This window comes from Thermobia domestica, chromosome 5 (genome assembly GCF_964235325.1).
Source record: "Thermobia domestica chromosome 5, izTheDome1.hap1.1, whole genome shotgun sequence".
NCBI classification, from domain to species: Eukaryota; Metazoa; Arthropoda; class Insecta; order Zygentoma; family Lepismatidae; genus Thermobia; species Thermobia domestica.
The window spans coordinates 297,774,242-297,801,804 of NC_137458.1; the positions used below are offsets into that span (position 1 = coordinate 297,774,242).

Consider the following 27,563-nt stretch of genomic DNA (forward strand, 5'->3'; position numbering starts at 1 on the left):
TTCGGCTAGATGAAGATTTTGACTCCTGATTCCAGCGTCAGCTTGGCCTATGGTCTCGCACCTCATATTTCAGTCTTTATCTTGCACGGCAACAGTAGCGTACGTAGGAATTTATTTCGGGAGGGGTCCAAATTCAATATGCGGATATTTTATATTAAAATTCCTAAAATTGCCGCTAAAATTATTCTAAATTTACACAAAAGTCGAAATTTTTGGGGGATCCGGACCCCTAGGACCCACCACCTGCGTACGTCCCTACACGTCAAGAATATCTGTATGATATTATTCTTTGCAAAATTTAAACGCCTTTTTCCCTTTAGAATACCCACTTCAATCAAAGTGAAATTACAAAAATCCATGTCAGCTTGTGCTGTGTTCGATAATTTCAAATGAATCACCCGTTTCTCCCTGATGATGAGACTGAAGGTCATTTTTATACATTGGGGAAAGAATTACAAATTCCCCTCCTTCTCTCGAACGCCCTCGTGGTTAGCGCACATGCCTTTGGCGTGGGACGCCGGGTTCGATTACCGGTAGAAGCCCATGTGGTTCGGATCCCACCTTAAGCTGTAGGTCCACCTCCTCCCATAGCCTCATTACTGAAAGGGGGGGGCTAAACTGAAACGAAATCAACCCCTCCTTCTCTCGTTAAGAGCGTAATTTCAGGAAACGCTGTGGCATATGTCTAGTTGTTTTAGAGTAAGTAGTTTATATACCAAGTTTCATATTCCTAATACTAGATTTTTTTTACATATCTAATCATAAAGGATATCGAGATATGGTTATATTATAACAACTGCAACCCTTACTGTTTTTCTTTTCACCTTTTTCCTCTCTTTCTAAAAACGTGTGGACTTTGTAGGTGGACAAACACCGTGCTCGTGGGCTTTCTCGGGGTTCTTCCGTTTCCTCCCACTTTCTTCATTCCACCATTTCATTCATTTCTCATCATCACCGTCTCCTTTAGCCTAACCGGCATAACTGTGGGACGTAAAACTTAAAGATTTCATTTCATTTTTTCTTTCTAAGGAAGACATTTTTTAAATGCTGAAACATGCCTTTACAAATTAAAAACCCTTAAAAACATGCGATGATCTTGAAAACTGTCATATTAGATTTGAGTCAACATTAAAAAAATGAATCATAGGATAGGATAGCATTTGTGCTCGATCTAAATTCATAATAAAATTATAAACTAAACATCACAATTATTACTTTGAAATACTACTTTCCTTATCAATAATGAAATTCAATATGGCGGCTCTCAAGATAATTTATTTTCTCTCTCGGAAGATATCTATGCATTATTATTTCACATTTTCTACACAGCTTTAATTTTATTTGGTTATTTTCACATTTTTGAACCATTCTGTATATATAACTTACATCATTCAGGAATTCAGCGGCCATTTTGAAACCGCCATATTGGTTTGATTTATCATTTTTTAAAGAGAATCATAGGGTAGGATACCATGTTTGTTCTATCTAAATTCATAACGAAATTATGAACTAAACATAAAAAAATAGCTTCAAATAATAATTCTTTATCAATAAAGAAATTCAATATGGCGGCTCTCAAGATAACTTTCTCCCTCTCTCGTAAGATGCCTATGGAATTTTATATCACAGTTACTACACCGTTTCAATTTTATTAGGTTAATTGTACCACATGTTTGGATCACTCTGTATATATGACTTACACCATTCACTTCGCTCTTAAATCTAATATTCTTACAATAAAGAGACAGATATTATATGTATTGTACGTATCATTTATATCTTTCTAATTGCTTCTGTAAACACCTAATTGGTGGCCTTTAGTGTGAAATCGTGTTCTTATATGTTGACCTTCCGCTTATGAGTGTAACAGATCGATAAAGTTTCAATTATAACTCGCAAATGGCGCTATACGATATAATTCTTTGATAAGGCCCGCCCTCGTCACTCCATAGTGGGTGTTGTTAGGTGCGATCAGACACAGGATAAAGTTACCGCGTTTATGTGCTTTGTGTCACTGTGTGAGTTATATACGTATGTCATACAAAGCGTTATTGATGAGGGGTGTAATGAAGGTAGTAAGATTTACACAGACACTTACTCCGCGACTTATTTGGTCACGCAAGTGGAACTAGAGCCTTGCCATTTCAAGTGTGCCCTAGGAAAATATGTGAAACCTACTTCCTCTCTACCCCTGCTGCCCTCTTACGGAGGAAACCTTCCATTTGCTTTAGGGAAAGAAGTACATGACCTCGGTTGGGTTGCCAACTTGTCATTCAGTCGTTTGGTCTTGGCGAGTGAAGAACGTAGGCTACTTAAAATGGCTAAGGAGGCAGTGCACAGCGAAGCCCGTGAAGTAATTCAATATGGCAACCCTGTCCGCATCCAACCATTCAAGGAACTCGGGCATAATAACTTGTCCCTCTTCTTTCGAGGAAGGTACGGGGAAACACACAACGACAGCAGCGCCAGCAAGGGCACATTTGAAATAGAATGGCTTTAATAAAATTGTAATAATTGTAATGTTAGCACGTGCATCCATCCGATAACTACTAAACAGGACCTATTTTTTTAAAAAAAATTTCTGCCAATAAAAAGCTAGAGCGATTATCTCGGTTGAGTTTGTTAACGAAATGAATCCGTTACCTTCTAAATGGGCAACATTTGTCCGTTAGTGCAGACGATAACTCTTAAGCGGAATCGATTTTTAAAATTCTTTTTTTGGCACATAGCTAAAATAATGATCTCAGTCACGTTACTTAATGATGTCAATCCGTTAATATCTTAACAGGTAACGTTTGTCCGTTAGTGGACACGATAACTCTTGAACGAAAGTGAATTTTAAGATTCTTTTTTAACAATAGATAGAGATAAAACAATTATCTCATTCAAGTTTGTGAAGGAATTAAATACGTTAACATCTTAATATTAACGTTTGTCTGTTAGTCATGCTATAATTCCTAAACGGAAGTGAATTTTTAAATTCTTTTTTGGATAAATTATCTCAGTCGCGTTTCTTAACGAAATCAATCCGTTAATATCTTAACAGGTAACGTTTGTCCGTTAGTGGACACGATAACTCTTGAACGAAAGTGAATTTTTAAATTCTTTTTTAACAATAGATAGGTAAAACGATTATCTCATTCAAGTTTGTTAAGGAAGTAAATACGTTAACATCTTAACAGGTAACGTTTGTCCCTTAGTAGACACAATAACTCTTGAATGAAAGCGATTTTTTTTTTAATTTCTTTTGGCAACAGATAGATAAAACTATTATTTCAGTCGAGTTTGTTAACGAAGAAAATCCGCTAAAATCTTAACATGTAACGTTTGTCCGTTCATGCACACGATAACTCTTAAGCGGAATCGAATTTTTAAATTATTTTTTTTGGCAACAGATAGATAAAACGATTATCTCAGTCGAATTTGTTCATGAAGTGAATTTGTTTCGATAACTCTTGAGCGAATTCGAGTTTTCTGGAGTCTGCTTTTGTTTTAGGGTGATGCTAAATTTTCGTCTCTCTCTGCCTCCATTTTTATTAATTAATTGTGATTAATTCAGGCTAGTACTAACTATAGATTAGTGAAGATTATCAGAATATGATATCAGTGGACTATGTGGAAGAACATAAATAAGAGATTAGAATTTAAAGAAAAAGCAAATTTACATTAGTCACGTACTAAACCACGAATAACTCTACGAGCATTTTTTTAAAAAAATAACAACGAAATAACGGATTACTATTGTATATCTTAGTGACTATATTATTGTTTGAGCTACAAAACTTCTTTAAGACAGATACTTTCGCTCATAGCAAAAGAAATGCTCTTAGCTATGGTATTCCAGCTTTGAACTACCAAGCAATTCACACAGAAAAGTGGTAAGGACAGCGTGCTAGGGATTATGGTGAAAAGCCTTAGGATTTTGTTGGAGTTCTTCAGCTCTCTTCCAGGATAAAGGAAGGATAAAACCCGCTTCTACATTCGGAAACACGCTTTAGACAAAGAAAAACATTCATAGAGAACGACCTGAATTACACATGTCGAGTATTCATATCAAAGAGATCGTGGAATTTAGACTTTATTTTGTTTCTGGATTTCTTAAATTTATTGTTACGTATAAGTTTGCACCTATTTAAGATTATATTGTCCAAATACACCCCACAAGACTCAATATTACAATCACACAACAAAAAAGAATACTTTCTAATTGAAAATGTAAAATAATAATAATCATATGGTGCTTTAAACAAAAACGGCGGGCTACAGAAATGCTACAATATTAAACTTATAAATTTATATTCAAAATCATTTGTTTGTTAGTTCGTTACTTAAAGAGAGAAAATCTCAACACTAATGACTGTGTATAGCAAGGATCTTATAAAATAGAGGATCTGCTCTTACAACAAAATCTTGAAGCCATACGTCACAGTTTCACCACCCTTACTCTGCCCACTCCGCCCAATAGAATCGCAATGTTTTGAGCCAACAATTATGGCGGAAACGAAAGTAGCCAAGCAGACGATGGCATAAACGAGAGTAGCCAATCAGACGTGCCGATTCTCGGTTGTTTTTTTGGCTTCATTGATTTAATAGGATGAAGATATATATGGGCAGATCTTCCATTTTATAAGATCCTTGGTGTATAGTAATAAATTATACTAAAAGTTACTACATAATTAAAATAATGGTAATTACATCATGATTGATGGTAATTACTATGGAGTTGTTATTCGTAATTCCTGATTCTAATTCAAACATGTCATTTGCAGAACCAGTGACGTACGCAAGGGTGGTGTTGAGGTTTAATCCTGTCAGAAATCACCCACGAGGGTACATGGTTCCAGACCCTCCCAAAACTTCGTAATCCGACATACATTTCTATACTTTCTTAATAAAACTATACTTCTCTAGCAGAGAAATACTTGATAAAGATTTGACCTTACTTATCATCTGTACGTTTCTTTTCTGATTAAAACAATCTAGCTTTATCATTTTTCGTGAGAAAATGGTTCTCAGTACTTAAAAATTACTTATCCTTTTTTCGGCTGGAAAATAATACTCGCTCGATACTACATAAATATAGTATCTGGTATTATTGGATTTCCCAAACCCTGGACCTCTCCCAACAAAACGTTCTGGGTATACGCCTGAATCCTATCTTTGAGCAAGATATTATGGATAATAGGGCATTTGCTGTATTAAAATATACCTAGATATATACAAAAATCACACTTTTCCTAACAGGATATAAGATTGATTCCTTGAACTCCCTTCATGAAATTCTACGTACGCCATTTCACAGGACAGTTTTATACTCCTTTAATAGTTATATACACTGTATTACTCTCACGTTTCAAAACACAGGTGCCTATTAAGAAACGTTAAAAAGAAAGGTATTTGTGAAACACGTACTAGCAGAAACACGTACTGCTTCCATGCTTACTTCCGTCTATCGTATATAGTCAAATGAGTCTAAACATCCAAATACACATGCCAAAAACGCGTTGCTGTGTAGTCAAATATCACATTACGTGCGTGAACAAATATGTCATATCATGCAGCATCTTGTTGACATATGTCACTTCGTACATGTTAACGATCATCGCGTCATAGAATCTGACATTTGTCGTACTCAAACATTTTTTTATTAAGGTCTTCTACCTCTGTGAATGTAGAATAACCTTGGGCTTCTTAATATCCCAGATAAAGGGCCATCATTATCACCAGTAGCCTTATTTTGTCATCGTTGGAAGAACACTTGAAGCATGTTAAGAGCTCTCATGCAATACTGTCTTCCACTAGTCTCTTAGTTTTGTTGTAAAACTTGTTCTATTTAATATCGTCTTTAAATTTTACTCTTTCTCTTCATTGATTATCTTCTAACACACAATCTATCATATTCCCAATGAAATAATTGCCAAATAATGTCCTCATCCAGTTTCTTTTCCTCTTTCTAACTATCTCCAGTACTGTCCTCCTCTCCTCCAATACTTATTCTTACCTTCTACTATTCGTTCTATCACAACCCTAATAACACAATTTCCTCCCAAATAATGTCTAAGTACTTTCTTTCCCTTTTATTATTTATCACCAGTAATGTTATTCTTTCCTCCAATGCATACTCTTACCTTTTACCATTCCTTCTATCAGAAGACTAATAATACAATTTCTTCTCAAATAATGTCCTAACTACTTTCTTTTCCTCTTATTAATTATCTTCAGTAATGTTATTCTCTCCTCCAATCCTTACTCTTATCTTCTACCATTCCTTCTACTACATCTCTAATAACAATTTCTTCTCAAATAATGTCTTAAGTGCTTTCCTTTCCTCTTATTAATTACCTCTAATAATGTTATTCTCTCCTTCAACTCTTACTCTTACCTTCTACCATTCCTTCTATCACATCCCTAATAACACAATTTCTTTTCAAATAATGTCTTAAGTACTTTGTTTTCTTCTTATTTATTATCTCCAGTAATATTTTTCTCCTCTAACCTTACTCTTACCTTCTACCATACTTTCAATCACATTCTTAATAATTTCTTCTTAAATAATGTCCTAACTACTTTCTTTTCCTTCTTAATAATTATTTCCAATAATGTTATTTACCTCCAACACTTACTCTTACCTTCTACCATTCCTTCTATCACATCCCTAATAAGACAATTTCTTCTCAAATAATGTCTAAGTACTTTCTTTTCCTTTGATTAGTTATCTCTAGTAATGTTATGCTTTCCTCCAATACTAACTCTTACCTTCTACCATACTTTCAATCACATCCTTAATAAGACATTTTTTCTCAAATAATGACTGTTCCTACCAGCTTCTTTTTAATCTTTCTCATTATCTCCAGTATTATATTTCTCCCCTCAAACTTACTCGTACCTTCCATAATGCGTTTTATTACTTTTTTCTACTAAGAAAATTTGCATCAAGCTAATCTAATATATTACGTTACAAATATGTTAGTTGAGAGTTACATCATATAACTTTGTGGAATCAGACCTGTAATATGAAAACACATGCCGATGTTTACGATGTTGTTGTGAACGTATTTCTCATTTGGAAATTTGTCATATCACAGTTTATGATGTTGACAAAAACATGGCACGTTTCTGAGTCGTTTCCCCGTTTGGGAATTTAAAATTTTTAAAAGCACTGATTTTACATATAACTCCGGACATGTTCAGTGCTTGGGTGAGACCCTTCTGTCATTTTTCAACGTAATTTCCCTCTACCTCGACACACCATTACAATCTTTATATCTCACTATGAAAAGGTCAGAGAAGTCCTTTTGTGTCGTACAGAGGACACTTTTAGACTGACCTCGCAATGAATCGATAAGTTTTGAAACCGGACTAACGCCAGAGGTCACTGGAGGATTAGCTCTTGAGAGCAAAATGGATGATGGACAGACTTCACTATTCTTGTCCTGGAAAAGCTTTCTTCTTATCTGGGAGACCATCTCCTCTTCATCCAGCGGTAGAGGAACCTAACGTGAACCGACCTTTACTACTTCAAGTTTGTGAGATTCGAACAACATGAACTTCCAGTAGGAATCGGAAGCCGGACTTTCTTTACCACGAAGAATGCTTGGTGGATCGATTTGTATTTATGTTCTTTGTCAACAGCGAAGGACGACACCTATAGTTAAACGTGGGACCTGAACCACTCTGGCGAGTTCAATACTCAACGTCCAGGAATGAAACCCAGGACCTTGTGCATTCAGAACCTTCTGCTAGCCGTAATAGTGAATCAATATCAGGAAATTAACAGCTAATGCCAAACATTATAGTGAGTCATTACCAGGAAATTAACAGCTAAGAGAATCTATACTAGGGAGTTAACAGGTAACGAAACCCATTATAATGAATCAATGCAAAGGAATTAACAACTAACACCATCCATTATAATGAGTTAACACCAAGGAATTAACAGCTAATGCCAACCAATATAGTAAGTCAATATCACGGAATTAACAGCTAACACCAACCATTATAGTTAGTCAATGCCATGGAATTAACAGTCAATGCCAACAATTCTAGTGAGTCAATACCAGGTAATTAACAGCTGACGTCAATCATTATAGTGAGCCAATATCAAACAACTAACAGCTAACACAAACCATTATAGTAAGTCAATACCAGCCAATTAATAGATAACGCCAATATAGTGAGTCAATACGAGGGAATTAATAGCTTATGCCAACCATTATAGTGAGTCAATACCAGCGATTTAACAGCTAACACCAAACGTTATAGTGAGTCAATACGAGGGAATTAATAGCTAACGCAAACCATTATAGTGAATCCATTCTAAGGAGTTAACAACGTCAACCATTATAGTGAGTCAATACGAAGGAATTAACTTTAACGCCCAATATTATAGACTCCATTATAGTGAGTCCTCACCAAGTAATTAACAGCTAATGCCAATCATTATAGTGAGTGAATACCAAAGAATTAGCAGTTAACCCTTTGGGGATCCTATGGTACATTTTGTACCATACGCGTTTTTCATGCTACATTGCGTTATTTCTCTTCTATTTGAGCTTTTTCGTCCGGTTTTTTTTGTCTTTCAAGTCCAGAGACATTGTAGAAGATATTACGTATGGTTTCAGACCGTCCTGCGTCCAGACATAGGAGGTGATGACGTCATAATTTTGAAATATAAATTTTCCCTTATGAAGCCTATGTTCATTATTTTTTGGCGGGCTTATTTTTTCACGTAGAAGATTGAAATTTTGCACAAACATTCAGTCCACCGAGTAGTATTTACCAGATTTTTTGTTTTGATGTCAGTGTTAAAACAGGGGGGGAACCAGAGGGGCAAAGGGTTAAAAAAGGGATACTTTTACTCCAAAAATCCCTTTTTTCGTCATTTTCCCGCCTCACATACATGATGGGGACACGTGAGTCATACCGTCTGAAAGGCAGTTCCATTATGAAGAGACTGACGGACGAATTATTATCCTAGGGTAATTAGGGATGTCTCAGGGAATTTTTTAAAAATATACTTCTATATAGGGAAAAATGGGACAAGGTCGGTGAATTTTTTTTTTTTTTGCGGGCTTACTTTTGCACCTAAAAGATTGAAATTTTGCATAAACATTCAACCCCCCTAGTAATATTTATCAGATTTTTTCAGATCTCTGCATTGAAACATGGGGGTCCAGAGGGGAAAAAGTTGAAAAAAGGGATTTTTAGACCCAAAAATCCCGTTTTTCATGATTTTTCCGCCAAACATACATGATGGAGACACGTGAATCATACCGTCTGAAAGGCAGTTCCATTCTGAAGAGAATGGCGGTCGAATTATTATTCTAGGGTAATTAGGGCCGTCTCAGTGAAATTTTATCAAAATATACTTCTGTATAGGGTAAAAATGGAGCATGGTCGGTTCATTTTTTTTGGCGGGCCTATTTTTTCACGTAGAAGATTCAAATTTCGCACAAACATTCAGTCCACGGAGTAGTATTTACCAGATTTTTTCCGATTTCTGCGTAAAACAGGGAAGGTCCAGAAGGGCAAAAGTTGGAAAAAGGGATTTTTAGACCAAAAAATCACTTTCTTCGGGATTTTCCCGCCTTACATACATGATAAAGACACGTGAGTCATACCGTATGAAAGGCAGTTCTATTCTGAAGAGAATGATGGGCGAAACATGACCCTAGGGTAATTAGGGATGTCTCAGGAAATTTTTTCCTGAGATCATGGTGCTTTGCGGTAATTTTGGGCATTGTGGGAATTCCTGATAAAATTTCTCCCGCCCTTACTATTCAAGATAGAAACTTGAAATTTGGTACACGCATTTAGTTTACCAAGTACTATTTATCAGATTTTTTGGAGGTCTCTACGTTCAAACAGGGGGGGCCCAAAGTTGGACAAAAAATTCCCCCTCAAAATTTTCCCTTCGACATCAATTTTCCCTCTCCTGGTATATGGTATGGGCATGCAAGTGATACCATTTGAAAGCCAGCTCTATTCTAAAGAGAATGAGGTATGAACCATGATCCTAGGATAAATAGTGACGATGCAGTAGCTGCTTGACTGAAAGTCTAAAAAATAGCCCAAAAAGCCAGGATTCGGAAAGGGTTAATGCCAATCATTATAGTGAGTCAATATTAAGGACTTAACAGCTAACACCATCCATTATAGTGAGTCAACACCAAGGAATTAACAGTAATGCTAACCATTATACTGAGTCAGTACAAAGGAATTAACAACTAATACCATTTATTGCAGTGAGTCAACACCAGGGAATTAGCAGCTAATGCCAGTCATATTGAATCAATACCCAGTAATTAACAGTTAGCACCAACCATTATAGTGACTCAATACAAGGAAATTAACAGTTTTCAGCAACTTTCTGTAAATCTCCAACGATGGCTCTTTTCAGCACCAAGGTTGTACGAGATGTTGATCTACGTTTAAAGTGAAATCCAAACGATCGCAATGCATTCAAGAATGCTCTTCCACCGGGAATCGAAACCGGGATCTCGTGTATCAAAGAAACGCTAACCACAAAGGAGTCCATGACATGTCACGTTGCATGATGTTAATAAGCGTGTATAATAATGACATTTTAATAGTCCACTCAAGATTTTCTTTTGGTCAAAACATGCGGTATTCATCACTTCACACAAAAATAACCACAGAACATAAAAAAGAGTGTTGTATCCCATTTAAAAGAAGTATAAATGCGAACGTGATTATCTAACTAAGATCTATAAGCAACAAATAAATGTGTTGGCTGATTGTATATTATTTGTAGAACAGCTGTTTCCTACCTAAAATGATTCATGTGAAGGTGAAACGTGTCGCAGCCATAATAATAGCAATTAACCCTGTGAGAAAAGCCAAGACCCGAGGTCATCCCTATGGAAACATTACCGGGAAGGGAGAGGCATAAGTTCTCCTCCTTCGTTTGTTATTATTTGCGTGCAAAATATTGGCACGATCTACGTAATTCAGCTGCATTACTCTCATGAAAATCTGTCAGGAGTTCGATAAAAGTTATTGCGGGTTGCATAACATGTAGGAGTAATGAGAAGTACGCGTTGGTTTGAGGAACATTAATTCAGACGAGCGAGTAGCAGATTTGTTTTTGTAGGCTATTTGAGATGGCTGTACAATACTGTTAGTAAAATGATGTATTGGAAGATAACGAAGAGTTTCGCTAGGGAACAATTGTTTAGGCTGTCATCTGGGATCGAACTCATTTCTCTGGCACGGTATTCAGCGCAGTACAAGAAAGATACTGAACTCTTTAGTCGATATAAATTATACTAAAAGAAAACTTATGGAGAACTGATTAGTTTTCTTACTGGATGTTATTGTGCTGCCACAATGTCTTGAGCCGTGGCAAAAATGCGAACTAAAGCTCACACCCTCACCCACCCACGCGTTGAGCCAATAAGGGTTCAGCTGTTGCTAACCGAGAGAAAGCGAGTGGAATTCCTTCAGCCGATAGCTTGCGCTTACAACGGAAGACTAGGGATCAAGTCAATGTGCCATATCTTTAGTAGCATAAAGAATGAGATAAATATATTCGTAAATCAGAAGAGTCATATATATGTAGTGACTTTGATAACACAACCATACAAAAAAATAAAAATGTTCTGTGTAGCGAACCCCAGGATATCGATTCGATGTATCAATATTTCGAAACCCCAGGACGATACAGTGTCAATTTTTTTTATGGGCGAAAAACTTGAGCGATTTAAAAAAGGGAGGATACACATTTCTTTCGCTCATAAAACAAAATAGACACGGCCAATCGTCCTGTGCATGACCCAAGTATCTTCAAACGGCTTGGTCAATCCATGACCCGGCGTTGTCATGCATGTATTGCTGTCCATGACAAACATTTCCTATGATTATATATATATATATATATATATATATATATATATATATATATATATATATATATATATACAATTTTATGCCTTTCGTCTGGGTCCTCGTTTGGAGACGCAAATTGCACTATGTGGCAACATCGTAGATAAAGAACCACGGAGGACATCTACCAATCCATCAAATATTTACATCAAATATTTCCAGATGGCAGTAAGTTGAAAGACGACACTAGCGTCACCTATTATCGTAATAATCGATGAAACTGCTTGGTGGATTCGTAGTGCAATGCTAATGGTTTCAAATTAATCTACGACGTTGCTAGATAGTGAAAATTTTGATTTCCTATAGCTACTGAAGGAGACCCCTGAAGGTAAATCATTATATACATTTTTGCTTTATTTTAACCAGAAGAATAGCGCTGTTATTCATGGGCGCCATTTTTAGAACACCCCATACATATATATATATATATATATATATATATATATATATATATATATATATATATATATATATATATATATATATATATATATATATATATGGTGTTTCAAAACAACACCAACAACTTTTGGGAGGTGATTCCTGACACCAAGATAAGACAAAAAGTATAGACCAACCTGGGTACACAAATGCTTCCTTTCAGAGTTATAGGCTGCTGAAAACATGAAAAAATGAACTTTAAAGGTCCAAAGCTCCAAAACTATGGGACGTACCGTAGTCGGGTCAAGACTTCACTTAGGAACTAATATGTACCCTATCCAAATATCCAAGTTTCAGAATCCTGCGGTACTTCAGCAACAATTTTTACTGAGGTAGTTGGTGAGTAGGCTACTTCAAATAATATGAATCTAGTCAAACTCCCTCTATAAAAAATATGTATTTTTGGTTAGCGAACATGTTAGTTCCTAAGTGAAGTCTTGACCCGACTACGGTACGTCCCATAGTTTTGGAGCTATGGACCTTTAAAGTTCAATTTTTCATGTTTTTCGGCAGCCTATAACTTCGAAAGGAAGTATTTGTGTACCCAGGTTGGTCTATACTTTTTGTCTTATCTTGGTGCCTGGAATCATCTCCCAAACGTTGTCAGTGTTGTTTTGAAACACCCTATATAAGACGCAATCCGAGCTGAATCAAGCAAATGCAAGGCCAAAATAGTGGTAAGTTACCGGGTGATGTCCAGTACTCCTTGCTGTGACTATTACCATTTTTACTCTGACAGAGGTGTTCTATATGATGTGCCATACTTATGATTCTAATTTGATGCCTGAAACGTAGTATTTTCTCTCAATTTTCTCCAATATTACTGTTGAAATTTCAAATAAACCTTTGGCTCATTAATTCTGAACTCAACTGTTTTGCTATTGTGGGAAGGAGCGAAATTTGTGAGTTCAAGTTGTTGGTGGTGGAGGGGAAGAAATGCCACTCCCTCAGTTTGACATCCATTTAAATTTATTCAATATGGTGATACTATAACAATAATAATATTCTTACATCAGAAGGTTTTTTTTTTGTCCCCACCTTTCAACCAAAATTTGAAACTATGCTGCTGATTGTAGTATGCCCCGAACTATCTAGGTATATGCAGCCGAGTCAGCAAAAAATTTTGAGAAGTCAAAGGTCAAGGACCTTGGCCAGGGGTCAATGACCTAGGGTTACCTAGAATCAGCCCCTCTATATTTTGGCAGGGGCGCCTTGACCACCTTCTAAATTTTGGCAGGGTACGCAGGACCACCCCTTAAATTTTGGAAATTGCCAAATTTAAAAATTTGGTATGGTAGCCTAGGACCCTAAGGGTGCTGGTCCTACTTATCCATGCCAAAATTTATAGGATGGGTCAAGGTGCCCCAGCCAAAATATAGAGGGATGGTCCTAGGTACCCTTAGGTCATTGATCACGGCCAAGATCCTTGACTTTTGACCTCTCAAAACTTTTTGCTGGTTCGGCTGTATGTAGTTCGGGGCATACTACTCTGGTTGTGGCGGATATAATGAATTTTAAAGAGTTTGCACGTCCCCTAAAACCAAGAATAAATTTCGCACTTAAATTCTAACTTTTTCTGTTCAAGATTCAAGAAATATGTAAGGTTGGTTATTTATACCTTTCCGTTACATAACATATGTAGTACAATGTAATAACACATTTGTAACATTTTTTATAGGTATTATTACTATTATTAGTCAATTGAAATAGAAAAGGAATGGCATGCCTACTTACTTTCCTTTCAATAGAATGGATAACCTTTCATCGGACGGCGTAATCTCCTCTACGGCGTACGTTTCTCCAGGTTCCAGCTGGAGAATTTCAGCCTCCTTGCTAAGTTCTTTAAAATGTTTCTTAGTAACTTTAAGTGGCTTGAACATCTTTATGTAAACTTCGGAGAGTTCGTCGGACAGTCTCGGTGGCAGAAAACGAACTGTGAGGAAAACAGTATGTCCTGCATTAATAAGCACCAATGTGAGATTCCAGGCGAAAATATCTGGCGCACAAACATATAGTCCAGCCCACAACATAGCGAGAAAAAACCCAGTGCATAGAAGCGCTCGCAATAAAAGAACACTTTGCTTAAATGTTCTTGGAACTAGAAAGGCCGCAGCGAAAAATAAATTGGCAGTCTGGAACAGGTTGTGTTGAGCGGCTTCCCACTCGTTACAAAACTTTGCAAGCGTCCCATTGATGGATGCGTTGAAAAACTGCGCATCCGTTTCGTTAAAATATGTAACGTTCACTTCACTAGCACTACTTTCAGGTCCACCGGCACCAGTTTCATTACTATACGTCGATCCGAGCGCTGCTGGTGTCCCCAGCGCTGCAAATGTTCCAACAGAGCCCAGCGGTGACGTTGAGCCCACAACCGCTGAGGAAGCGGCTGTGCTGTCCGCTAGCGCTGATGACGTCACGTCGATAGCAGCGGAGTGGAGAGTGTGTAATGTATGCGAGGTGAAGCTCCGGACTAGAGAAGTCACATCACTTGCTGTTGAGAAAACACTGCTTCCAGCCGAGATGGCGCTCGTGTTCTCCATCTTTGGTGGTGTCTAGCGGTGAATGACGTCACCTCTGCCCCTGGAAATAAATAATACAATATTAAATCAAGGATTAAAATATGTTTCCAACAATTAGTACTATACAAAAATATTAAATATAGAATCAATACTAATCTGAAAGCGAAATCTTATATACATTACGTCATTTTGATATGGTATTTCGGGAATTGTAAGGAACAACCAGATAAAACATCGTTGAAATTGAATTTCGATTTGTTAACGTAGTTCACTGTAAAAATTTTCATGGGTAAATTTACAAAAAACAGGCGGCAATGTGTTTGCCACTCCTCTATGTAAATCAATTTACACCTATAAAGTAAAATGACTAATATGAAACGGTATAAAATTACATTTCTTCAATAAAAATATCATATTTTCTTATAAATTTACTGTAAACTTGTAAAAAACAGTAAAATTTGGTAATTTAATCTAAGGAAATGTATATCAACTTACAACATGAAGGGTAAATGATTTTACATTGATGTTTGGCAATTTAATTACAATTTTGTTTTCAGTGTTGCCAATAACAGACATAAAAAGCACCAATTCTTTATCTTTGATAATCTAGGTTTAGACACTTTAAATTGAAAAAAAAATGTATTCGATTTGCTGTTCTGGATAACCGATTCGGTATTGGAATCCTAAAGGAAAAAGAGCGTTTTAGGAATGCATTTCTTTAAAGATATCAAGTTCAAAGAGAATTATATAAGGCTACTATTTAGAAAATTTAAATTAAAAAGTTATGAGTTAGAAAACTCAAATTTAAAGATGTGTTGTAGGGCTACCACTTAGAAAACTATAAATAAACATAGAAAATAACTCGGCTGGAGCATTGAGGAGGGAATTTTCTTCCCATTTATTAGCATGGAGGAAGAAGTAACAAGGAAGAGATATTGCTTTCCAGTTTCCAGTAATATCTAATGACAATGGGCATGTGCCCTTCCAGTCGTTATCGATGATACCGTGCAGTTAACGTTTCAGCTGCGGAGGCCCATATTTAACCGTCTACGCTGAGGTATGTGCTTAGACACACTCCTGTTTTATTCACTGTTGAAGTCTGCTGTTAAGGGTCTTCACTACAGCGAAATTAAACTTCCGCTAATTTTAGAGTTTTTCAGCAATATCTTCAAAATAAATAAAAATATTCGAAAAGCAGAAACGTAGTGAACTAGATAATACGATTTTGCATGTGATACCGTTATCATAACTCACCTATCTATTTTCGATTTGGAACTGAAGATAGATTTAGAATTTTTTTGCGGGTTCTGTAAATAGCGGTATACCAAAAACAGATAGGTGAATTGTGATAACGGTATCACATGCAAAATCGTATTGTCTAGTTCACTACGTTTCTGCTTTTCCAATATTCTTTATTTGTTTTGAAGATATTGCAGAAAAACTCTAAAATTAGCGGTAGTTTAATTTCGCTGTAGTGAAGACCCTTAATTGTGCCATAGTTTGCGCCCCGTCCTGTTTTACGAAGCTCGCAGTCAATGATGGTAAAACATCTTTAGTAAGGGTGTTGTCGTCCCACGCCTTGTCATTTGATGTTGATTTCACCATTATTTTCCCTCCTTTGGTAGACACTAACCACAACAGCTGACGTACACAAGATAAATCACGCTGTTTCCGAGGTGCTCTTTCTCAGCAGTCCGGCCATCATAATATGGTCCCTATCAAACTTTGATATATCACCGGTCTTCCCAATTCTACCCACAAGCACCATTATGAGTTATTGAGTGAGATCCCTGTCACCGTCTGAAGAGCGGCTATGTCATGTCATTGACTCTTACGTCCGGCCAACAACTTTGTTCAAAAAGAAGCGGGTGGTTATAATGAATTGGCTGGTGAGTATATATATATATATATCTCACACTTTATAGAAAATGGTGCTTTATGCAGAATCTGAAGAGAAAACTTGAGATAGACTGTGAAGAATATGGAATGAAAAGAAATGTTAGAAAGACAAAAAAACATTGTGATTGGAACGAAGAGGTCGGTGTCAAATATAAGAGTAGGAGGGGAGAAAATAGAATAGGTGACTACCTGGAATAGTTTTCGATGCCTGGGTAGTATTATTAGTGGTGACATGAAGTGTGAACGTGAAATAAAACCAAGAATAGGAATGGCAAAAAAAGCCTTTAGGAAAAAGAAGATGCTATTTTGTGAGACCTTGAAGAAAGAGTTGAGAAAATGACTGAAGTACTTCGTGTGGATTATTGTGCTGTATAGGTCAGAAATATGGACATTACGTAAAAATGATGAAAAACGACTAGAAGTTTTCGAAATGTGGGTGTGGAGAAGAATGGAAAGAATTAGCTGGGCCAAGCAGAAAACGAATAAGAAGGTATCAGAAATAGTTAGGGAAAAAAGAACAATTTTAGATATTATTAAGAAATCGAAGAGAAACTGGTTGGGACATTGACTAAGAAGGAAATATATCATGAGGGACGTTTTAGAGGGTATGATGGCAGGAAAGAGAGGGAGGGGACGAAGGAAACTACAATTAATGGACAATATCAAAGCAGAGAAATCGTACCGGTATGTGAAGACGAAGATGTTAGAGGAAGACTGGGAGCATGGAAGCCTCTCGGTTGCAGCAAGTGAGCTCCCAATAATGGGAAAATAACTATGATAATGATGATGACAGGGGCGGATTCAGGACAGACTTCTGGAGGGGGCAGTGATTTGGAATGCTGCTACTTAAAGCTATTTTTAAGAGGTCCAAACTCTGGGATGGGTTTTATTTATATATAAACAAATAAGTTTCCTCCTCTGCGGGAGGGGAGGGGGGATGATCGCCCCGATCGTCCCCTGGATCCGCCACTGGATGATGATTATATAAAATGGTAGATTTTAAATGTGTATTACTGTCTGAATAATAAGAGAGATGCTCTAATTGGAGACATGTTCAGATAGTAAATATTACCACAGATTTGTCGGCGACCGAGTGAATTCGGTCTCTTCAGAACTAGAAATAACGTTGAAAATTAAACAGACATCTTTTCTGGAGTAGATTTGCCATTCATAGCTTTACAGGTTATATTTATGTAACAGAATTCATTATTGGTTATAAAAGTATACCATAAAATAATAACACATAACATTAAGTTATATTGTATTATTTCTTTTTAGTTATTAGAAATCTTAAAAAATCTATGTAAAAAAAATGTAGTACTTGAGTTTTGTTGCGCTATTAGTGTGCAGAATATTTTTTTTCCTCCTGTAGATTGATGGTTCCCTCGTAAGATTTTTGAACTAACGCCATTTTAATAAAAATAAAAAAAAATATTTTGCAACAGTGCCACTGTTCAGCGGACGCAGACAATATTCTGTTGTATCCTGATTACATAACATAAAAAGTTAAATTGTGTAGTATAACAAAATGAAACTAACTGAAAGAAAAAAGTATTGTTTTTTTTTTTTTTTTTTGCTACCGAGAAAACAGTATCTTCTTCGGTGGTGAGATATTTTTATTGGTCAGAGCTAGTCCGTCCGATGACCTTAATCCAACTTTACATTCTGCCAAGTTTCAATTGCAAAAAACCTCTACGATTCTCTTGTGTTTTAATCCAGTTCTACTACTCTGCCCTCTGGCGACTTTCTTTGCAAGTAAAAGACAAAAGAAGATCGGAAAAAATGAATCTATTAGATGAAGTTATTCTGCTCTCTATAGTTTATAGGTACGACTCCTTGTTGATCTAAAAAAAAAAGTAAAAAAATAAAACTAGGACTTGTCCGTGTTGTTATTGGACCCTCGGACACATAGCGACATAACCAATTGATTTTTCTTATTGAGCAAGGAATTCAGAAAAAAAAAAGAAACAAAAAAAGCTAACACGAATACATTGTAAAAGGAAGGAAAATCGGGATTGGGAAAGAAACATAGAAATCCAATTCCTAGACAATAACTATCGATTGAAGGAAAATTCCGGTAAATATGTTTTAAATCTTATAAATAAATTTAGAATATATTCAAATATATATAAAGAATTGGTTATGTTTTTGAAACTATTAATTGTTTTACTGTCTAAGAATGTGGTTCTCAAACTGTAAGTTCGCTCTAATACGAATTCGCTCGTACTTCAGGCGGGTCCAAAGCCGTGGTTTTGTAACAGGCTGCCAATCATACGATAATTTAAGACTTAATGCTAACTAATTAACTAACTAACTTTGTGGTCTATGGAATCCAGAGATTCAATGCCGCGTTCACAAAAAGCTCTCTATTGACTTCTATCCTTAGCCAACTGGATCCAGTTTCTACTTTGGATTCCTATTTCCGCGAAATCCATCTTAATATTGTCTTCCCATCTGCGTATAGGTCTTCCTAATGGTCATTTTCCGATTAGATTTCAAGCTAAAACTTTAAAAGCGTTTCTACTTTCTTCCATTCTGGCTACTTGACTTGCTCATCTCAGCCTCCTAGATTTGATGCCCTAGCAATGTTTGTGCACGGTATAAATTATGTAATTCCTCGTTATGAAGTTTCCGCCATTCCCTATTTCCGTTCCTCTTTGGTCTGAATATTCGCCTCAAGATTTTGTTCTCAAATACTTTCAGTCTACGTTCTTCCCTCAGAGTAAACGACCATATTTCGCAATCATACAGAACAACGGGCATGATTATCGTTTTATATATTTTAAACTTTACATTCCTCGACAGAATTCGCGACAACAGAAGATTTTGAATTGAATAATACCACAATTCCCTGCTTTTAGTTGACATTTAATTTTTTTCGTAAATATGGCTTTGGTCTGTTCATAGATATTTTTATAAAAAGACCTTGTGTCCATCTTAAACATAAATGAAACATAACTTTCTTACAAGGCTGTCTGTATTCTTTATTATAAATTAACGATTATAAATTCCGAAACTGTAACATTTCTCGCTAATTTATAATAAAGAATATAGACAGCCTTGTAAGAAAGTTATGTTTAATTTAGGTCTGTTCATATTGATAATAATAGATATTTGAAAGTATCCACTTTATCAACAGTATTATTTGATATTTTGACACATCCATAATTTGCCGTATTACAATCCCGACGAACCTCCATATATTTAGTTTTCTCTGCATTTACTTCTAAACCCAGGTCCCTACGAAAGTTTAATAAAACATCTGCGTTTCTTTCTATTGTTCTCCTATCATCTCCTATTAAATTTACATCATCAGCATACGCCATAACCTCATGAATGCCATATAAGATAATATCCCTGCTATAATAGAGGATAAGATAATTAGATGTGCATTAAAATAATTATAAAACACACACTGAAGTTTTTAACAGCCATTCCTCCTAAAATAAATCAATAACAATTTGAGAATTTGTAAATGACAATCCTGTACCAATGATTTAAATTTCAATTATGTTTACGAGGGGGTGGAAATATTGTTACTCAGACTAGTGTTAATAAGAATACAAAAAAATATAGTGAGGACAGTGATGCCGGTTTGGAGTTTGAAACTGGAGATTACTAGATAAGTTTATTATATATTACTGCTATTATACTAGTATTATATATTATATTATAGTAGTATACAATATATATACTACTATAGGATGAATATACTTATATAGTAGTATTGTACTTGTTTGTACAATTATCATGTGCATAACGAATATACGATAATTTTGTAATGTGCGATAATTTTGAAAACGGAGATCGATAACTTTCTGTTCTGAATTGACAACTCTGAGGGATTACAGGGATTACAGATTACCTGAGGTATTACAAAACTGTTGCACGTTAACATGGACGAACAAATGACGCAATTCCTACCTGTAAGAGAAGAGTGTAACCTTCCCATTGCGATATTTTTACACAAAATTCTTCTAGCTTTTACTAGGGGGCCAGTTTCAGCATTGTATGTCAATAAGAATTATTTTTTGAGATATGCTATTATACAATTAAAGCTACGAGGGTGTTTCAGTTAAAAACAAAGAGTAGTACTTAACTGTACACCGCGTAAAGAAAAAAACTTTTGAAATCTTTCAGTTTAACGTCCCAAGATTATGTCCAATAGGGGCTAATGATGATGGAAGAATGAGAATATGGGAGGAAACGGGGGTGCCCTGAGAAAACCTATGGACACGACAGTGTCCACCACAAATTTACTTGATCGGGGATCGAACCAGAGATCCCATACGTCAGAGGTAAGCGCTTTACCGCTGAGCCACCGTGGCCTCCTGAAGGAGATTAGTTTCTCATAGTATACACAACATGAAGATTGAAAATTCGTGGTTTTGTATTTCCCCATATCCTCTGTTCTCTACTCAAAAAGCTTTAGTAAGAGCAATGAATATTTTAAAATACTAAAGTGAATGAATAATTGAAAATAGTAAAGTGAATGAATAGTTGAAAATTGTAAAGTGAAAGAATATTTGAACATAAAGTGAATGAATATTTGAAAATAGTTAAGTGAATCAATATTTGAACATAATAAAGTGAATGAATATTTGAACATAGTAAAGTGAATGAATATTTGAAAATAGTAAAGTGAATTAATAGTTGAAAATAGTAAAAAGAATGAATATTTGAATACAGTAAATTGAATAAATATTTGAAAATAGTAAAGTGAATGAATATTTGAAAATAGTAAAGTGAATGAATATTTGAATACATTAAAGTGAATGAATATTTGAATATATTAAAGTGAATGAATAGTTGAAAATAATAAAGTGAATGAATATTTGAAAATAGTGAAATTAAAGAATATTTCAAAATAGTCAAATGAATGAATATATGAAAATAGTAAAGTGAATGAATATTTGAAAATAATAAAAGAATATTTGAAAATAGTAAGGTGAATGAATATTTGAAAATAGTAAAGTGAATGAATATTTGAAAATAGTAAAGTGAATGAATATTTGAATACATTAAAGTGAATGAATATTTGAATATATTAAAGTGAATGAATAGTTGAAAATAATAAAGTGAATGAATATTTGAAAATAGTGAAATTAAAGAATATTTCAAAATAGTCAAATGAATGAATATATGAAAATAGTAAAGTGAATGAATATTTGAAAATAATAAAAGAATATTTGAAAATAGTAAGGTGAATGAATATTTGAAAATAGTAAAGTGAATGAATAGTTGAAAATAGTAAAGTGGATGAATAGTTCAAAATAGTAAAGCGAATGAATATTTGAAAATAGTAAAGTGAATGAATATTTGAAAATAGTAAAGAAAATGAATATTTGAATACAGTAAAGTGCATGAATATTTGAATATATTAAAGTGAATGAATATTTGAAAATAGTAAAGTGAATTAATATTTGAAAATAGTAAACTGAATGACTATTTGAAAATTCAAATCTTTAGATTTTTCGAGCAGAAAGTCATTTACCGTAGCATTTTATTTCATGGATAGATTAGTAGTTTTCATCCTGAGTATTACACTAACCCGGTAATCTCAACAGCACTGCGGGATAGCATATCAACCAAGAGTGATATAAATAATTACTTCCCTAGAAATACACGAGAAACAGATTTTATTTTTATTATTGTTCATATCTTCGGATTGACTGGGTGGATCTTGTCCAAACAAGAATTCGATTCCTAATTTTTGACTCTGTACATCCTGGTCAAAAATTGATGGTGGTTCATCAAACAGTTTTTCAGAGTTTGTGTCTCCGGAACAGGCATATGAATAGACACAGTAAATACACAAGTTTTACAGGTGTTTCTGGTAAACTAAGGTCTTTAAAATCCACAGTGCTTACAAATCACAAATAGCCGAAGATAAGAAGATGAAACGAATAATGAGTTTGGAAAAATGTCAGAAAAAGCATCGAATGGAGTGTTTTGCTTGCCCCAGAAGGCTCCCATATAATGGAGACCTCGGGGGTGTTATCCGAAACTTTTAAATGAGAAAATACCCCACATATATAATGTTGGAGAGATTATGGAAAGTAAACAACTTTTGTAGGAAAAGTTCGTTTGTGTGAGACATCTTACACATATGTACCGAGTGAGTCAAAATAATGTTCCCGATTTCGTTAATTTATTATTCGGACAGTAATGAGCTTTTCTTGCCAATATATATTTTTTAAGAATAAATCTCAAAAAGTTTTTTCTCCTTCTATTGCAGAGGCGTAGTTACGTAGACGTTCACCAGGAGGCAGTTTAGTCGAACTAAGCAATATGACAATATGAGTTCTGTGCTTGATTTTCATGCGACTAAGCCCGTTGTACTAGTTCAACGGCATTTCTGTGGAAAATTTAGAATATTTGCACCGTCACTTGCTACAACTGTGGTTGAATTGCGTGCGCGTATCACTGCAGCTGTGGCCGATATCAATTCTTACATGCTAGAAGACTTGGGCAGGAACTTGATTATAGACTAGATGTGTGTCGTGTAACTCGTGGATTGCATATTTAAGATTTATATGTTAGAAAAAACTGTTTGAGCTGATCAATCAGTGTGTGAAATCACTGTTTACATACGTGTTATTAAAGGAAAAAAATTGAAATCGGTAACAACATTTTGAATCACCCTGTACAAATGAATACCACAATGTTGTCCTAGTATAGCAATCTCATATTTTAATTTTGCCCTCACCGAACAAAGTTTTCGGGAAGAATTCCTGCTTATACACGAGGAAGACCTTGGTGTATGAGAAATCTCAAGGTTTCAATTGCTGACATTACGATTATATACATATGATGTAGGATTTCCATGAATACCTATATGAATTCCACTGAAAATCAAATTTCATAATCAGAATCCCAAAGGATTTTATAATACATACTTTGAATATTTCCAGTAACCATATATGCCAGCGCCGGAAGAACATGCAGTCAAGCTTTACGTACTTACAACGTGTTAAATAAAATCCATAATCCATACAATGTTTGTGTTACATGGTTATTGGTTAGCATTTACACATATGCATATCTGTGTATACAGAGTAACATTAGACCGTAAGTGAATCAATATCTGAAACCCTCAACGAACGATCCCATTGGTTAATTTATCATTAACTATCTATAAAGCGTCCCGGCCACTCCATATAGGCTGCAACTTCAAATAAACAAATCAATTGACAATAGACGCTTTGTATATCGTACGTTCACGACACCTCTCTCCACTGTAATTGACAAGAAACGTATGATATTGCCTACTTGCGAAACAGCCATTGGCTAGTACTTCTTTTGTTCGTTTTATTGTACCAATGTCTCGTCAACTGTTACGCAAATATTTCATATAATCGTAAATTATACTTGCTTCTATTGATCAAATTTTTCTATGCTATAATATCCTATATAAAGGCTGGGTAAAAAAAAAAAAGTCCCTATTAGAAAGATTTAATAACTTTTCGATTTTAATGAAACAAGTTTTACATTTCAAAGTAGAATGGTATAACTTTACTATTGTGTTCAAATTTCAAATAAGTACAAGTGTTAAAATTGTACATAAGCACCATTATGTCAACCAGTTGTCTGCAATCATGCTCGACTGGCTTCAGAAGTGGTATGTCTTGTCAGATCGGGCTAAATACATTCCTCCAAAGTTTTTTCGGCTTTATTTAATGAACTTATTTCTTCGTCGACTTTCACGGGCGTCTAGCGTAGGTCTCCAAAGTTGACTAGTCCAGCTAATGTATCTTCTTTGTTAGTTTATCATTAATTTACAAGAATTTTAATAGAAAAAAGTACTTTTAATTTCGCAAACTTAAAGACATTGTTCGCTAAGTGTGAAGTCAGCCTGCAAACAACTTAAATTATATTGTTAGTTTATACGTAGTAGTTTCAGTAAAATTATCATTAGTTTCGCAAAAATAGTTTTGTTCAAAAAATAAATGAGCAGCCCAACTTCATGCTTGATAGCCGAAATTATACGAGATATAAGCAAAAAGTACGGCAAATCATTTTATGAGAAACAAAATAATAATCTTACATGGAATTTGTTTTAATCTCCTTCAAAGTATTGTCCTTGGCTAACAATGCACTTATCCCAACGTTGAATCCATGATTGGAAGGCTTCTTTTGGAAAGGCCTGTTTACTTGCTCTGTCGTGGTGATCCTCTCAATGTCAGGAATTGTGTCAAAACGCTTTCCTTTAAGGTTAGTGTAAAGGGACAGGTTTTGCCTATACATGTCACTACAGTCTTCGTATCTCTGCCATGTATTTTTTACCTTTCACGAAAATTTACAATTTCTTTTACAAATTTCAACGTAGAGACTTCAAATTTTTAGAGAAGGAACTTAACCTATTAAAAGGAACAATCCATGCCGATTTTGTTAATTTAGAATTTTCTTCATTGTTGAAACAATTCCATTGTTAAAGGTTTGGGTATCCATTTCAACAATCAAGCCTTTCAACAATGAAGAAAATTCTAATAAAAAAAATCGGTACGAATTATTGCCTTCGATAGATTATGAAGTTACTTTTCTAAAAATTTGATGCCTGTAGGTTGAAATTCGTAACAGAAATCGTGAATTTTCGTGAAAGGTAAAAAAAAAAAAAAAAAAAAAACCATGGAAGAGATACGAAGATGGTACTGCCATCTATAGACAAAACTTGTCCCTTTAAACCAACCTTAAGCACGGTTATAATTTTGGTGAAGAGCTATAAGTCGCATGGTAATAACTTGTGTGAGTAAGACTGCTGTGGACAGATAGAAAAGCTTTTTCCGGCCAAAAACTCGCGGATCAAAAACAAGGTGTGGCATGGCGCGTTTCCCTGGTGAAGAAGGAAGTCATTTGCCAATTAATCAGCTGTTAAAATGCTTCTCAAGGACCCGTACGGCGTGCTTAATTCTTCGGAAAGCACTTGAATAGTCATTCGCCTGTTTGAACAAATCATTTGTGCCACTTTTTGCACGTTTTCGTCTATTTTTAACCTCGAAGCACGTCTCGATCGTTGATCATTTCAACCAACTCCTGGATGCTTCTGAATCACTTATACCACTTGTAAACAATGTTTAATGTCACTGCTTCATCGCCATACACTGATTTTGAACTTTCCTGTGCTCTTTTGGCACTTTTTGGCATCTTAGAACAAAACCGGGCTTACTAGTTGAATTTGATACAACATCGATAGATGGCACTATGCAACTACATACACCGTACTTTTGACTATACCTCGTATATCGAAGAAAATGATTAGTTTCGCCAAACTAACGATAGATTTGACGAAACTACTGTAATCTAACAATGTAAGATAGAAATTTGAGATAATTGCTTTATTGGCGGACTAAAGTTCACTCTTAGAGCGCAAATTTGTATCTCTAATGAAATACTCCTTTTGCGATAATGACGATAGTTTTAGCAAAACTAATGTAAACTAACAACATGAAATGGAAATTTTTCAAAATTGTTTAAGGACGAAGTAAGTTCTCACTTAGCGGGCTCCAATTTATATCTCCAATAATGCACTCAACTTTGCGAAATCAAGGATAGTGTTAGCAGAACGTAACGTAAACTAACGACATATGATAAAGGAACGTAGAAATTTGTTTGTGGGTGGGGAAACGTGAAGTTAGTCCACTTATTTACTATTTGAATGAAAAGTACATATTTGCAATACTTGCTGTACTTGAGCAAAATTAATGTCAATTACACTGAGAAAAATTCGTTACCCGGAAAGTGGTATATTGTAAAAATATACGGAATCCATATGTTTACTACGGAAATCTATACAGAGCTTACATTCTCCATGTGTTACGTAATGATTTTTTCTAGCTTAGATGTTACATCGTGCAGCTGCAGGATGTCTGACATTTAACAATCTTCTTCCGTATATTAAATACGTATATGTACGTTACATTCGTCAGCTATTTGTTATATACGTCCATCTGTATATTAGATCCTTAGCGCCTATATTCAGCCATATGGAAAGTATGTATAGGTGGAACACTTATACGGACAGTATTATAAAACTTACATTTTCAGTTATATGTTTTCTGCATAATGTTATATATTGTCGTACTTTAGTCCAAAAAGTACAGGATTTACGCATGTAACGTACGTTGTTACGTATGCCACATACATTTTTCTCTGTGTAACGATAGGTTTAGCTAAACTTACGTAAATTAATGATATGAGGTGAAGGAATGCTTAAATTCGTTTGCGGGCGGGGAAGCATGAAATTGGTGTGCTCACTTTTTTTAAATAAACCCCAGTAGCACGCCGACGTGGGACCCATATTTGTTCGACATCGGCCAACGTCAGCGTCGTGGGATCTAAACTGGCCCACAATAACCCACCAATTTCCCATATGGGTCCCACATGGGATCTTGGTGGGCTTGCCGATGTTGATTTACCGATGTGGGTCCCACGTGGGAACTTGGTGTGCTTGCTCATGACAGATTTGCCAATGTCGGTCCTGCATGGGATATAAATAGGCTTGCCCACCAAAAAGAAAAAAGCATGGAAATATTTCCTTTTTCTAATGAATCTATGTCGAATCGATGTCGATCGGTGTACGTAGATTGTTTGTCAACTGTCCACAGTTTTAAAACTATAACACCGTATGGCACCACAAGCGGTGCGAAGCGAGGGAAAATCAGGAAAAATATTATGACGGTTGTTTGTTGTTTTGGTTTCCCTTCAATTCGTTGAAATCGTATTAAAAAATTAGAACGGTCTAATTTATTTTTTTGAAAAAAGAAAACTATAATATTACTGAAGGTGTGTATTAAAATTAGT

General features: G+C 35.3%; 1 protein-coding gene across 1 annotated transcript in view; it reads right to left on the reverse strand.

Moving 5' to 3' along the window:
- The window catches only part of LOC145686729 (uncharacterized), a 351,998-nt gene that overhangs the window by 90,513 nt on the left and 233,922 nt on the right, over positions 1–27,563 (reverse strand). The window contains exon 2 of the mRNA XM_081760339.1: positions 14,080–14,925. Within this exon, the coding sequence (XP_081616465.1) occupies positions 14,080–14,885 (806 nt within the window). The 5' untranslated portion in view covers positions 14,886–14,925. The remainder of the gene's footprint in view (positions 1–14,079; positions 14,926–27,563) is intronic.